The 15262-nt window shown below is 41.1% G+C and overlaps 1 protein-coding gene across 1 annotated transcript in view; it reads right to left on the reverse strand.

Moving 5' to 3' along the window:
• Positions 1-15262, reverse strand: part of LOC134677537 (zinc finger protein ZFP2-like) — a 32166-nt gene that overhangs the window by 1782 nt on the left and 15122 nt on the right. The window contains exons 7-15 of the mRNA XM_063536004.1: positions 13826-13953; positions 9163-9237; positions 8209-8338; positions 6903-7012; positions 6274-6370; positions 2687-2749; positions 2297-2389; positions 1535-1636; positions 546-629 (exon numbers count right to left, since the gene is read on the reverse strand). Coding sequence (XP_063392074.1) covers positions 546-629; positions 1535-1636; positions 2297-2389; positions 2687-2749; positions 6274-6370; positions 6903-7012; positions 8209-8338; positions 9163-9237; positions 13826-13953 — 882 coding nt within the window. The remainder of the gene's footprint in view (positions 1-545; positions 630-1534; positions 1637-2296; positions 2390-2686; positions 2750-6273; positions 6371-6902; positions 7013-8208; positions 8339-9162; positions 9238-13825; positions 13954-15262) is intronic.

Below are 15262 nucleotides of genomic sequence, written 5' to 3' on the forward strand. Positions count from 1 at the left end.
CATTGTACAGATTTGAAAAGTTAATGTTGTGATATCTACAGATACATCACGTTCGAAACGTCAGGCCATACATAATTTTAAGCGAAGTCCCGTGTTAATTATAAAAGTATCTACAGATAGACTAAAAAGTTTTTGACCCGGATGAAATTACGTGTCAAAAATATCTACTTTTCAATAATAATTTTACAAAATGTCAGTGTGTGGTAGATATTTCTCAACACGAAAGTGCATAATTTAGGTACTATAAGAGGGAGACTGCATCTGGGTCAATCAACTTTTAGAAGTTAACTCGGGATACAATAGGTTAAAATATTCACTAAACTATCTGCATATTTTTCAATAACTGTGAACAAAATTGTCCAAAACTATTACGTTTATAGAAACACTTCAATCCCTACGTAGGGTAAACTCAACGGACTTGATTAATGCTTAATTCTCATGATTTTGGATTGTACGTATAAGCTTCGGTCCTACGCTTTTAAATGATACATTGTTGCCCAGGAGACATGAGCACGGCCGCTAGTGGTGAGAGTTGATTGGCCCACCTGCAGTCCCTTGTGAGTGGCGTAACGCAGCGGACAGTGCGGGCACGCCAGCGGCTTGTCCCCCGTGTGAGACCGGATGTGGTACTGCGCAGAAACGGGACACTTCAACATTTCGTAGGTACTTCATTATTTCGTTGGAGGTTTTGTTTTATTAATTTTTTTTTATTAATACTGTAATTAAATAAACTATATCGTGTGACATATCAAATGCAAAATCATTGTGAGAAAATCAAATATACTTTTTTTGTAAATTTAATATAATTTTGTAGTTGTAATTTTTTATTATATTTCCGACTGTACAGAGTTGAAAGGCACAAGTAGAATATCTTACCTTTAGCGACCCCCCGTCCTAATACTAGTACTAATTACCTACAATGAAATTTTAATCATTATTAAATACAACCGACCTGCTTTTGTTTTAATTAAAATAAAACGAATTTAAATTTATTTTCTAATACCACTGATTCAATTTCGGCTGCCAATTTTCATATCAAACTGTTCATAATAAGTCAAGTGAAGTGTACCTGCAGGGCGACGGGCGTGGAGTAGTGCTTTGGACAGTGGGGCAGGCGTGCGGCTTCTCCCCCGTGTGTGAGCGGATGTGGCACTTCAGAGCGATGTACAAAGTCAAGTGAAGTGTACCTGCAGGGCGACGGGCGTGAAGTAGTGCTTCGGACAGTGGGGGCAGGCGTGCGGCTTCTCCCCCGTGTGTGAGCGGATCTGGCACTTCAGAGCGATGTACAAAGTCAAGTGAAGTGTACCTGCAGGGCGACGGGCGTGGAGTAGTGCTTCGGACAGTGGGGGCAGGCGTGCGGCTTCTCCCCCGTGTGTGAGCGGATGTGGCACTTCAGAGCGATGTACAAAGTGAAGTGTACCTGCAGGGCGACGGGCGTGGAGTAGTGCTTCGGACAGTGGGGGCAGGTGTGCGGCTTCTCCCCCGTGTGTGAGCGGATGTGGCACTTCAGAGCGATGTACAAAGTGAAGTGTACCTGCAGGGCGACGGGCGTGGAGTAGTGCTTCGGACAGTGGGGGCAGGCGTGCGGCTTCTCCCCCGTGTGTGAGCGGATGTGGTACTTCAGAGCGATGTTGTTCTGTAACAAACGCATTTATTCAATGCTTCAGTTTGGCAACTCGCAGTTGCCGTATCTCACAGACAAAACATCCTCCAGACTGAGCATAGTCGCGCTACCCCCTCTGCCACGCAGACGGTAATTTTACTCCATGTTCGAGTCGATTGTGTCTTTGTGTGACGTCCGTGTCTTTGAACGGGCCAATCACTGCACGGGACTTCGCTCACCTCGTCCCGCGCACCCCCGCATTTTTGGCATCATCGGTTGCATGAAATAATTGCTCTAAACTCGGTCTAGAGGATTCCTAGTCTATGGCGTATCTACGCATTGGCGTAATTAGAGCTAGATTTAGAGCTGAATAATTTATTAATCGGATTTTATTTCGTTAGATTTGGATACAATTTGGTAAGTTTGAAGAGCTGTCCTTATTCAGGTTTGTTCAATTACAAAACTTCAATGAGTCCCAAAAAATGTACCTATGGAGCTTTGAGTTGCGAATAGCAACAACTTTATCGTAACTCAGAGAAATACGTTTTTAGGACATACGGTGAAATTACGCATAAATGGTGCAGAACAGAAAATGAACTGAAGAATAAAAATCAGACTAAAAGTTAAAAGAATTAGAAAATCTAGAGATAAAATATTTTTTTATACAGGTTGTGTTGTGTAGGGTGTACTGACCTGGCACTTTTTGCCGCACATCTCGCACATGAAGTGGTCCCCGTAGCGGTCGTACTTGCGCCCCGTCTTGGGCAGGCAGCGGCGCACTTTCACCTATTAAAAAAAAATAGTTTTGACTATAGTCAGTCCAGCATCATATAAGGTCATTGCGCTAGTTTTCGTCCGGCTCTAGTTTTCGACCACTTTCCGAAATTTTAATATAGAATTATAGACCTTCATTGCTACACAAATTTGGACTTATGTTTTATATCTAAACAATTTATCTATTTAAAATACATATCCTCCTCCTCTGTCCTCAAAGCCTAGGATATTTTTTGTGGATTTAAATCTGTGCCGTGTCCTGCGGATGCACATAATATAACTTGACCTGGTCTCAGACAAATAAAATACCTTGAGATGGACTCGCTCGTAGTGCACGCTGCGGGACGCCTCGCTCGCGAACGTCATGTCGCACTGCAAGCAAATTATTAATATACACAGTTAACAAGCACCTATTAACCCTACGTGTTACAGATAGCCCCCTCTGCAGAGCATGCATGGAGGCAGAGGAGACAGCCGCCCACGTCATTCTCGAATGCCCAGGGGTGGCAAAATACCGGGCACAACACCTCGACTCACCGGGGTCTCTCCCAGAAGTCGTCGGCAACCTCAAGGGTCTGCTAGGCTTCTTGGTAGAGTTGGGTTGGCAAGAATAGTACCGCCAACCCATCACGCAAAATAGGCGCAATAATATGACGTCGAGTTGCGGAAACCAAGCCCGCGAAAACCTATTACCTATATATATACCACCATTTGTACCATTTCTTTTGTAGTGTGCAATAAAGCATTTTATTATTATTATTATTATTATATACAGTCTAACAAAGCCAATTTTGTTAGTAGAAACCGCGGCAAATTTGAAAATAGGGAGTATTTCAGTAATATTCTACCGCCAGAGTGCAGCACTAGCACATATTGTAAACCATCTTCTACCACCAGAGTGCAGCACTAGCACATATTGTAAACCATCTTCTTCCTGGCGTTATCCCGGCTATTTTGCCACGGCTCATGGGAGCCTGGGTTGCGCTTGACAAATAATTCCATGATTTGACGTAGGCACTAGTTTTAACGAAAGCGACTACCATCTGACCTTCCAACCCAGAGGGGAAACTACGAGCCCCGATGCACATGTTTTCGTCTAGTGAGACAATTTTTTGAGGTTCTCGTGTTTGTTCAAAAATAATGTTTTTGTTTAAAAATTACTAATATTTAATGCTTATATTAATGTAATTTAATTTTATATGATAATACTCTGCAATAACTAAATCCAAACACAAGAAATACCGTTTGTACTGAAAGGAAAAAAAACATGTTTTTTTATTTTTTTATTGACGGGTAGGATTACAACATATGTGAAAAGGGCAAAGCCAGGGAAAGCAATAGGGCTCTGCCAATGTACTGACAATTTTGTTTCGAGCCCATGCATGCAGCAGTGCTGTAAGAGAGGACAATATGATTTGGACAACGTTTTTGAAAAGTCCTTTTTTTCAGCAATAAAAGTCTCATGCAATTTTATTATACGATCAAAATAAACTACATTAAACATTGCTATTATGGTTCCCATTACTGGGTCATTTTATGTTCATGTGTAAAATTTATTAAAATAAACAAAATTGTTGCGTGGAACTAGACGAAATAATTTGCATCGGGGCTCGTAGGCCTTATTGGGATTAGTCCGGTTTCCTCACGATGTTTTCCTTCACCGAAAAGCGACTGGCATATATCAAATGATATATCGTACAAAAGTTCCGAAAAACTCATCGGTACGAGCCGGGGTTTGAACCCGCGACCTCCGGATTGAAAGTCGCACGCTCTTACTTCTAGGCCACCAGCGCTTTTAGGGTTTTGTACCCAAAGAGTAAAAACGGGAACCTATTACTAAAACTCCGCTGTCCGTCTGTCTGTCACCAGGCTGTAACTCGAGAACCGTGATAGCTAGACAGTTGAAATTTTCACAGATGATGTATTTCTGTTGCCGTTATAACAACAAATGCTAAAAACAAAATAAAATAAATATTTAAGTGAGGCTCCCATACAGCAAACATGATTTCTTTATCCTTTTATGCCACGGAAAATGAATATGGTACGGAACCCTTCATGCGCGAGTCCGACTCGCACTTTGTCGTATATAAAAAATGATATTGTTGTGTATAAGAAATAATAAGGTTTTTAAATGTTTAAATAATTAATGGGAGTGATGCCTCGGATAAGATCCGCAGTAAAACATTGGACTATTGGAGTACAAGGGTCCTCTTGTTACTCTAACCTGGTTAATGGGAACTTGGTAGGATATTGAAAAGATAAAACCAAATATATGACATGCAATTTAATACACTTCGCTAACTACTCACAATGCACTCCGCTTTAGGGCGGGCGCTGCTCGAAATACAATTGGTTCCTCTAAACTGTCGGCGGTTATGGGGTGACACTATAGTAAACCTTAATCTACGATCGCGAGATGGACGAGACGCGGGGTTTTGGCCAAAACCTGGGATAAAAGTCTAGTGCACTCACGGGTACCGAACGTAGCTATCATCCACAGGCCCGCTGGTATTTAACGCAGCAGGCGGATCGCTGACGGTGGGCGGCGGGCGTTCCTCAAGCTCCGGCTTTGGCAAGCCCGGGCGAGAACAACCCGCGGCGCTCGGAAGTTCCGCAAGAAGGACCCGCGCGATGAGACCTTGGGGTCGTCGGACCGCGGCAAGGCTGTCCGACACACGGCTCGCGGGTCAAAGCCGTGCCCTACGGCTTGATGGTGGCGCCAACATGACGCTCAACGAAGGCGAGGGCGCGCAACGACGCTCGGGGAAACACGGCCATCGGCCATGCTTGCGCTCGCCGATGACGTGGAACGCACGCGGTAGCTTGTGCACTTTTCGCGCACAACACACACTCGGCGATACGCGCAACTTAACATCCCAATCTCTCCCCGGCCGAGCCAGGCGGCGGAAGGAGACGAAAATGGTTTATTTCAACCTTTACATGATTAGGAGCGATATCAATGCTAGCGAGCCAATTCCAACCCCCCAAGTGAAGTGACAGTTCGAAATCATCCCCTCCCGGACACGTTGCGTTTCGGTTCACATCAACACATTAAACGTCAAACCAACTTAAATCTTTTTTAAATCGAATGATTCTCGAAAAAATATCAATGCTCATTAATACTTGTAATACTTTAAGTGGTTAATAATAATTACTAATAATTATATTTTTATCGTACGTTTTCTACCTTGTTTCATTCAGAATACCTTCTTTCCGATGCGGTAACTAAACGCATAGTCTACTCTCTGACAGTTCTCCTGTCAAAAATTTCAACCTTTTGACACCTTCATAATCACTATTTATGTTTCATAAAAATTCCGAAAATGATTCTAAAATACTAATTAAATTAGGATGTGACCTATTTGAGCAGTTAGGGTAAACCAGGAGGATCATTTTGATATGCATGAAGCCAGGTTTGGTTCAACAACCTCCGCGCAATCTGGGTGACAAGTTCCGTTCAAGTGGCATACTCTTTAGACTTGTTTCTTCGAAACCAGTTAACCAGGAGGCAGGATATGCTAATCAACCTACAGCTGAGAAGGTACATTATAGTTTTACATAAGTGTCATACTCTGGTGTATGTTATTTTGTCCAAAATGCGACACTAATGTTGTACAGGTCACATTGTATGAGAAAGTACCTGTTTGGTATAGGAAATTATGTAGCATCGCTACAACTTATTATTATTTATTTATTTACTTGGCCGGTTTTTTATTAAAATTCAAATAGGCATGTCCGGTTGCAGGAATTGGCCACGGAGTGGAATAATTTGTCCTACTTTGTTTATTTACAACTTTCCAAAATGTATTAGCAAAATAAAATTTCTATTTTTCTACTCGCTTATCTAGATGTATGTAATAAAATCGACAGGTGTCATAAACCATAATCCCTCTCACCTCCTGGCACTGCGTCTGCCGGTCCTGGTGTCTCTCTCTAACATGTGCCTGCAGTGCCGGTTCGTCCTTGAAGTTCTCTCCGCACAGCGCACATGCTCTGTAAAGCATTCCATCAAATTACACTCTTGTGGATAAAATGCAATCCGACCGTTTTTGAAGAATAAAGGGAACCTTTACGAGGTGGTGCATAAATCATGCGAGTTTTTTTCGGCTATTTTATTGACCACCCTTTCCATCCCCTTGGTGATATTTGGTGAAGTTCTTGGCTACACAGCCCTCCCCCTCCCCCCCCCCACACTAAACCTCACGTGTTTCTTTTTATTTTTTCATTCAACCTAATTTTCAGATAAAACACTTGAAACTCACAAGTGGCAACACTGACGCAATTTTTTTTTACGTCCTGTTTGCACAAAAAATATTTAGTCGTTTGAATTTGAATTGATGATGACTTTATCCCTCTTTAGGGACATAGGGCTCGCAGAAGTATCCTCCATTAGTCACGATCTTCAGTGAATTTGATTTACTACGTGACATCTAGAGAGGGGATCTTGGCATATACAACGGGCGGTCACCGAGGGGGAGGGGGGGAAATATGTGGCACGTAGTATGGACATGTGTCCTATGCCCACCTGGTGTGCTGGCAGCCCCGCACCGCGAGCGCGGCGTGGCGCGCGCGCGCGTATTCGCTTTCGAAGCACACGCCGCACACCGCACACGGCGCCGCGCCCGCCTCGACCACCTAATCATATGTCACATTATCTATAAAAAAGTTATTGGCATGGAAATCATTTTTGGTACAAGCTTTTATCGCTGACTATACTTTTCTTACGACAGACAACTAATACTCATCGAGACAATTCTAAAAACCCCTAACACAATTAGGTTGCGTTGTTTCATCACAGAGTTCCTATGTCCACCTCCTGTCTCCATCATCAGATCAGCTCGATGGTACCATAATATTGCATTGTCATCCGATTTATACATGCATGCCAAATTTCAGCTCAATCGGAAACCGGGAAGTGGATCAAATTTAACTTGCAAGATTTAATTACAGACCGACAGACAGACAACGGGACAGGTGAAACTAAATAAAAGCTTACATGTAAAAACTTTAAGACCTTATTGTCGATGGCGCTTACGCCATTATTAACGATGCTCTGTTATAAATAGACTGGCGCGCGACACCATGCGGCATAAGCGCCATCGACAATAAGGTCCCTTTTCATAGATAATGCCCCATATAAATACATATAATAAGTAGGCTTTTTAAGGTGTTTAGCTATGGAACATTATAGTGTTTTGCAAACGGGAGGGGTAGGGTGACATTTGAATTTTTTTCATTCCACGCCATTGACGTCTCAGACCAATCATTTATTAACTAAAATAACTTGAATGCAGAATATCTCATTATAATAGACACAAATCACCAAACTATATAATAATATGTTACAAGGAGTTACCTGTCGATGAGGGGGTTACCTGTCGATGAGGGAGCTACCTGTCGATGAGGGAGTTACCTGTCGATGAGGGAGTTACCTATCGATGAGGGAGTTACCTATCGTTGAGGGAGTTACCTGTCGATGAGGGAGCTACCTGTCGATGAGGGAGCTATCTGTCGATGAGGGAGTTACCTGTCGATGAGGGAGTTTCCTGTCGATGAGGGAGCTATCTGTCGATGAGGGAGTTACCTGTCGATGAGGGAGTTTCCTGTCGATGAGGGAGTTACCTGTCGATGAGGGAGTTACCTGTCGATGAGGGAGCTACCTGTCGATGAGGGAGTTACCTGTCGATGAGGGAGTTACCTATCGATGAGGGAGTTACCTATCGTTGAGGGAGTTACCTGTCGATGAGGGAGTTACCTATCGATGTGGGAGTTACCTGTCGATGAGGGAGTTACCTGTTGATGACGGAGTTACCTGTCGATGAGGGAGTTACCTGTCGATGAGATTTCTTTTTATGTAGCGCGAGCCCGAGTGCTCCTAGGAACGTTTCTCCGCACACGTCACAGGACTTGTTCTGGTTGGGATGCTGGATGCGGACGTGGGTGCCGTACGTCGACCGCTTTCTACAATACACATACAAATATTATAAGAGGAAAGGGGCGGCCGCTTCTACATACAAACATAATCCACAATTTCCTCTATGGATATTGTCATTATGAAAATATTTTTTACACTATTTGATGTATATTAACCATATATAGTGTCCACCATAGTAGTGTCAAATATGTACTAGGTATGCTCCTACTTTTAACGTTTTTCGATATTCTGATTGTTGTAAAAATTTGGAGCGAAAAACAGATTTCATACAAATTCTTAAATGCTCGTAACTCTTATAATAATTAAAAATTCGTAAAAAATAACAAACGTTGGGGCATAATAATTGATAATGAGTTAATGGGCATAATTAGTTCATAATTGATATATAAAAAAACCGGCCAAGTGCGAATCGGACTCGCGTTTCTAGGGTTCCGTACATAAGTCCGACTCACGCTTGACTACACATTTCTAATAGGTTTTCCTGTCATCTACAGGTAAAGAACTATTTTGTGTATTTTTTCCATAATTTTAGACCCAGTAGTTTCGGAGATAAAGTGGGGAATGGTAATTTTTTGCCTATTTTCTTAAATAACTTCGAACCTATGTATTTAAAAATTATGATAAAAAAAAATGTCCATCTTTGGGTCACTAATTTACACATGTGTACCAAATTTGACAAATTTCCACTTAATTGGTCCAGTAGTTTCCGAGAAAATAGGCTGTGACAGACGGACAGACAGACACAGGTTCCGTTTTTTCCTTTTGAGTTACGGAACCCTAAAAATGGATCAAAACATTTTCAATGATGTTAATATGCAGAGTAGGTAATGTATGTGACGTGAGCACTTACTTGAAGGTGTCTCCGCAGTACTGGCATTCGTACCGCAGCCCCTTGTGCTCTTTCGAGTGAGTCATGGCGTGCGACCTGCAACCGTCCGGTCGTGTCAACCAAATATCTTCTGCTCTTTCTAGTAAAACCCTTTTAAGAGCCCTTCAACGTGCACACTAGCGCCACAGCTAAATAATCGTGGTTATTTAAATTTAACGAAAGATATTGAAAAAAAAGGGGGCCGCTCCGTACTGTAATTGTGTATTTAAGTACCTTTTGAATACATCAAACTAGTTTTTGTGTTGCTGGTTTCGTCGATTTAGGAACTCAAAACAAAAACGGCCGTTTTAACTTTGGACGCATAGATTGACGAATCCAAAATAAAAACTAGTCTGATGTATTTAAAAGGTTCTTAAATACACAATACAGTACGTAGCGGCCCCCTTTTTTCAATATCTTTCGTTAAATTTAAATCCCACCAAAAACATAAATGTAAAAAAGGAGAGCCAAGTTCAATACAAAAATTATGCTTGGCTGTGGGGCTCGCCGCAAAAAGAATGGAGATCTAAATGAGTGCCACTGCCAAGTTCTATGCAAAATCCAAATATGTATTTATAGGAACAAAATAACATTATAAACAAGTATTAAACTCTATTTCTTTGCTTTATTGGATACCTATAACAATTGCTGTTATTTTAAAAAATGTGAGAACTTAAAGTAGGTTAGATTTGGCTTGGCCAGGTTTTATCAGAATTACAATATATATAAAATGATTGATGTAATGAAAACTGGCCAAGTCAAATCTAACCTACTTTAAGATCTCACATTTTTTTAAATAACAGCAATTGTTATAGGTATCCAATAAAGCAAAGAAATAGAGTTTAATACTTGTTTATAATGTTATTTTGTTCCTATAAATACATATTTGGATTTTGCATAGAACTTGGCAGTGGCACTCATTTAGATCTCCATTCTTTTTGCGGCGAGCCCCACAGCCAAGCATAATTTTTGTATTGAACTTGGCTCTCCTTTTTTACATTTATGTTTTTGGTGGGATATCAATACTTTTTGTAAAGAAAACTAGGCAGGTATTGAGATTTAATGTTTTTTCTTGTGTTTCCGCTGTATGGTTTTTACTTCTGTTCTTTGTATAATTATGTGGTGCCGCGCGCCGCCGACGACACACCGTTGGCCGGTTGTTTAGAGCGTATTACAAGTTTTTTGTATGGGGACACCACTTATTTTTTGACTTAACTTTATTTTAATATAGCAAATATAATAATACATATATTGGGGTAGTTTCAAATATCTGCTTGTAACGGTTCCAACGCTACAATAAAAAAATATTTTTTGTATGGGGACCCCCCTATTTTTTAACTTTTTTTAATTTTTAGATTTTTCCCTACGCTTACACACAATAACCGAGCTGGATTCCAAATTTCATCCTTCTAGGTCATCTGGAAGTAGGTTAGGTTTAGGTACTTATATGTCAGTCCCAATAAAAAATGGTTTTTTTGTATGGGGACCCCCCCTATTTTTAAACTTTATTTTATTTTTAGATTTTTTCCTACGGTTACACACAATAACCGAGCTGGATTCCAAATTTCATCCTTCTAGGTCATCTGGAAGTAGGTTAGGTTTAGGTACTTACATGTCAGTCCCAATAAAAAGTGTTTTTTTTGTATGGGGACCCCCCCTATTTTTAAACTTTATTTTATTTTTAGATTTTTTCCTACGGTTACACACAATAACCGAGCTGGATTCCAAATTTCATCCTTCTAGGTCATCTGGAAGTAGGTTAGGTTTAGGTACTTATATGTCAGTCCCAATAAAAAGTGGTTTTTTTGTATGGCGACCCCCCCTATTTTTTAACTTTATTTTATTTTTAGATTTTTTCCTACGGTTACACACAATAACCAAGCTGGATTCCAAATTTCATCCTTCTAGGTCATCTGGAAGTAGGTTAGGTTTAGGTACTATAAGTCATAAGTCAGTCTTAAAATTTACGACTTTTTGACCTTCATATCTTTATAACCGTTTGAGCTAGCTTCATGAAATTTGGGCTTCTAGATGTCCTTATGGATATAATTAAACACACGTAGTTTTATGTGTTTACGTCAAAGATGTTTTGAGTTATAGAAGGGTCAAAAGTGGCACCAAGTGGTTCGTGTAATATTACACTCGGCGCTGGCTAGCCAGTTCCTTTGCTTGAACTTGGCTTGACACGCTGCCGCGTGTCTAGATAATCACGATTATTTCGCTGTGGCGCTAGTGTGCACGTTGAAGGACTCTTAAAAACGTTTTCATATTGTCCGACCCGATATCGGATGTCGGGTACGAACCTAAGTAAAATGTCATGGTATAATAATATACTCCGCCTGGTATTCCCTTCCGAACACGTGACTGACACAAGCCTACGTCATCATGCGACAGCGCTATACAGGTTGTTTCGTACATCGTTTGCCAAATTAAAACGGCAGATATGTTGAGTCATTTGATATCTACTCATGCCTAGAAAAACAAATTTGGCCATGTTTTTTTTACTACTATGCAAGTAAAAATTTGAAATTTACGAAAAACTGGCATAGAAGTGAAAAAAAGAAATTACGCCAAATAAAAAATTTCTAGGCCTGAGAAGATAGCAAATGACCCAACCTATCTGCCGTTTTAATTTGGCAAACGATGTACCAAACACCTTGTATAATAGTATGCAATAGCGCTATATAAAGTGGCAATGTTATTGTGACGTAGGCTTGTGTCACCCTGGGAAGAGAAGACCGTGTTTTATTAGACTATGTAAAATGTTTGATATGTTTCTGGCAAAATAGTACATTTCGTTGCTAGTGCGGAAGAATGACATTTCCGCACGTGTATCGAACGACGTTTTTTAATACAGTTGCGAAAAAATAAGAAAAACATTGTTAATCGTACACTAAACAAAAGTGGTAACAGTGACAGCTCGGTTAGACGTCGTCTTTAAGTATATTATATCTATGGGCGTTTGGCAGCTATTCCGTTCCATTCAGTCAACTTATTAAGAACGGAATTTTCAATATTGAATATTAAAAAATAAACGTGTTATAATGATGAAGAGGTAAGTAATTAAATATGAAATATGTAATATTGTTCGTATTCTTACATTAACGGTAGGTTTTTATGCTGATTACGACGTTTAAAGGAAACTAATATTAACACTCATCAATAAGTAGTCGTGAATTGGAACAAGTATAAATTTAAAAAAATTGGAAAAGTAAAAAGCACTAGTTCGAGATAACCAACTTTCCGCACGCTAAACAGCTACGTAAAGTAGCACTTTTTGAGCAACTGTATTAAAAATTAATTTTTGGTACAATACAAGCATTTATCGCTGACTGTACTTTTCTTTCCACGGGCAACTAATACTTATCAAGACAATTCTAAAAACCCCAAACACTATTAGGTTTCGTTGTTTTATCACAGAGTTCCTATGGCCACCTCCTGTCTTCATCATCAGATCAGCTCGATGGTACCATAATATTGCATTGTCACCCGACTTACATATGCATGCAAATTTACAGCTTCATCGGAAATTGAGAAGTGGGTCTTTAACTTTGGGCTTGTGCACAAATCACGCGAGGTTCGACAGGGGGAGGGGGGGTCACGAAAAAAATTACGATAGTTCACGTTGGGGGAGGGGGGGTATAAGGAAACCTCACGTGTATTTTTCTACAGTGAACGAAACTAAGAAAACAAACCTACCACATGAGTAGATACTTTTTCTCGGTTTCGATAAACATAAATCTTCACTCTGCACTTAAAACTAGCGAGTCTATTTAACGAAAATAGAAAAATAAACAAGATTTTCTATATACAATACTATTTATTTTAGAATTAGTTCTAATGAAAAAATTACAAAAAAATATACGTGTAGTTGTTCACCAAGGGGAAGAGGGGGTCAAAAAGTAGCCGAAAACACCTCGCGTGATTTGTGCACAATCCCTTATTTATTTACCCTTCGATAGGCGTTTTCTATAAACGACCGTCATGTTGGCTAGGCCCCTAACGTATATATCTAGCTAGCATGGTATAATATGCATATCGTTTGCATATGATAATATGCAATAGCGTTATATAAAGTGGCAATGTCACTCGTATTGTGACGTAGGCTTGTGTCACTCTGGGAAGATAATACCATGTTTTATTAGACTATGCCCAGCTAGTATACCAGGCGGTCGAGACTAGAGATGCACCGGATATTCGGTACTATCCGGTATCCGGCCTATCCAGCCATGATTTTAATACCCGGCCGGATACCGGATATTTACTTACTATCCGGCCGGATACCGGATAGTAACATTGCTTGATCTCGGAGTAAATTAATTTGGATTTAAGAAACAGTCATGGTCATAATCGTACTTGTTTATTATTTTAAAACAATTTAAACATTCCACTGACGAGCACGCGCACATGACCTAACCTAGAAACCTAGAAATCCCAGCTAGAAATCGAACCTAGAAATGTGTCCGCGCGAACGTTCACTAGGAAACAGGTCAGACCTGCAGAATGCACCTGAAAAACCGAAATGTAGGTATAGTTCCGGTGGCCGATTATTCGGCGGCCGGATACCGGATATTCGTCCGATGGTCAGGCCGAATCCGGTATCCGGTCAAACAATCCGTTGCATCTCTAGTCGAGTATGTCTCACCTGTCTCTCGCGGTGAAGCCGCAGTGTTGGCACACGAATCTTAGCCGGTGCGTGGCGAGGTGGCGGCGCAGGATGGCTGGTATACGGAACCGGCACAGGCAGAGCTCGCACGAGTGCGGGCCCACGGCCTGTCAAACATCGTTTCGATAAATTGCATGTTAATTATAAGATGTAATAAATAATGTTTTGAAAAGATGTGTCCCGCCGAGTTTGTTGCCGGTCCCATATTGGGATACCCTCCTCCAATTGAGGGGGGATTTAAATCTTCTCGGGGCAGAGGCGTACGGTTGGAGCCAGTTTAGGTTTATTTGACGTTCATAAGCGCATTGTAATATGCCTACTTGAATAAACTATTTTTTGTCTTTTATCTTATCTTTTTAAACAAGTGTGGACAGTAAGCAATTCCTTACAAGCTACTATACTAAACTGAAAATTATAGTTCAAGATCAAAAAAAGTAAGACAACACAAAAACAGTACAGTAGTGGAAGGAACAGAACCTTCTCATCTCGCGTGTATGTCGGCGGCCGATCGTAAGATCAGGCATATCGTGAAATTCCTAGGCATATCGTAAAACGTGAAAATCTTTGACTCGTTCCCTGACTTGACGGAGCCCCGCTACGCGGGCCTCCTATTTCTGGGCAGTTTGCCCTTCGGGCATCTGAAGCAACCTAACGAGCCTATCCTACCTATATATGGGGCATTATCTATGAAAAGGGACCTTATTGTCGATGGCGCTTACGCCGCACAGCGTCGCACGGCATTGAAATTATATCGGAGCGTCGCTAATAATGGCGTAAACGCCATCGACAATAAGGTCCCTTTTCATAGATAACGTCACATATTGGTTTAATGAGACTATCGTCAAAACATTACAGTAGGAACATTACGATCTGCCTGATCTTACGATCGGCCGCCGACATGTACAGTCACCTGCAATAATATCTTACTCTTCGAACGCCGCAAAAATATGTGACACGCTCTTATGGCTCTACAAATAAGATCGTGTCAGATATTTATGCTGCCTTCGTTGTGTAACATATTATTGCAGGTGACTGTACAGCGGACATTAAACTTTTACTATGCGGGCAAACCCAAAATGAAATTTTTTACAAAAACTTTTTTTTAAACCACTTTTGCCTCTTAATTGAATTCGTACCTCGTCGTGGTGTTTGTCGTCGTGGTTGGCGAGCGTGGCCTCGGTGTAGAACCCCTTGCAGCATTCCTCGCATGTGTCCCACACTGCCGTGCTACAAGCCCCGCGCTGTAATACTGTGTTGTATAGTGTCGTACCTCGTCCTGGTGTTTGGAGGCGTGGTTGGCGAGCGTGGCCTCGGTGTAGAACCCCTTGCAGCATTCCTCGCATGTGTCCCACACTGCCGTGCTACAAGCCCCGCGCTGTAATACTGTGTTGTATAGTGTCGTACCTCGTCGTGGTG

The sequence above is a fragment of the Cydia fagiglandana genome, chromosome 26 (assembly GCF_963556715.1).
Source record: "Cydia fagiglandana chromosome 26, ilCydFagi1.1, whole genome shotgun sequence".
Lineage (NCBI taxonomy): Eukaryota > Metazoa > Arthropoda > Insecta > Lepidoptera > Tortricidae > Cydia > Cydia fagiglandana.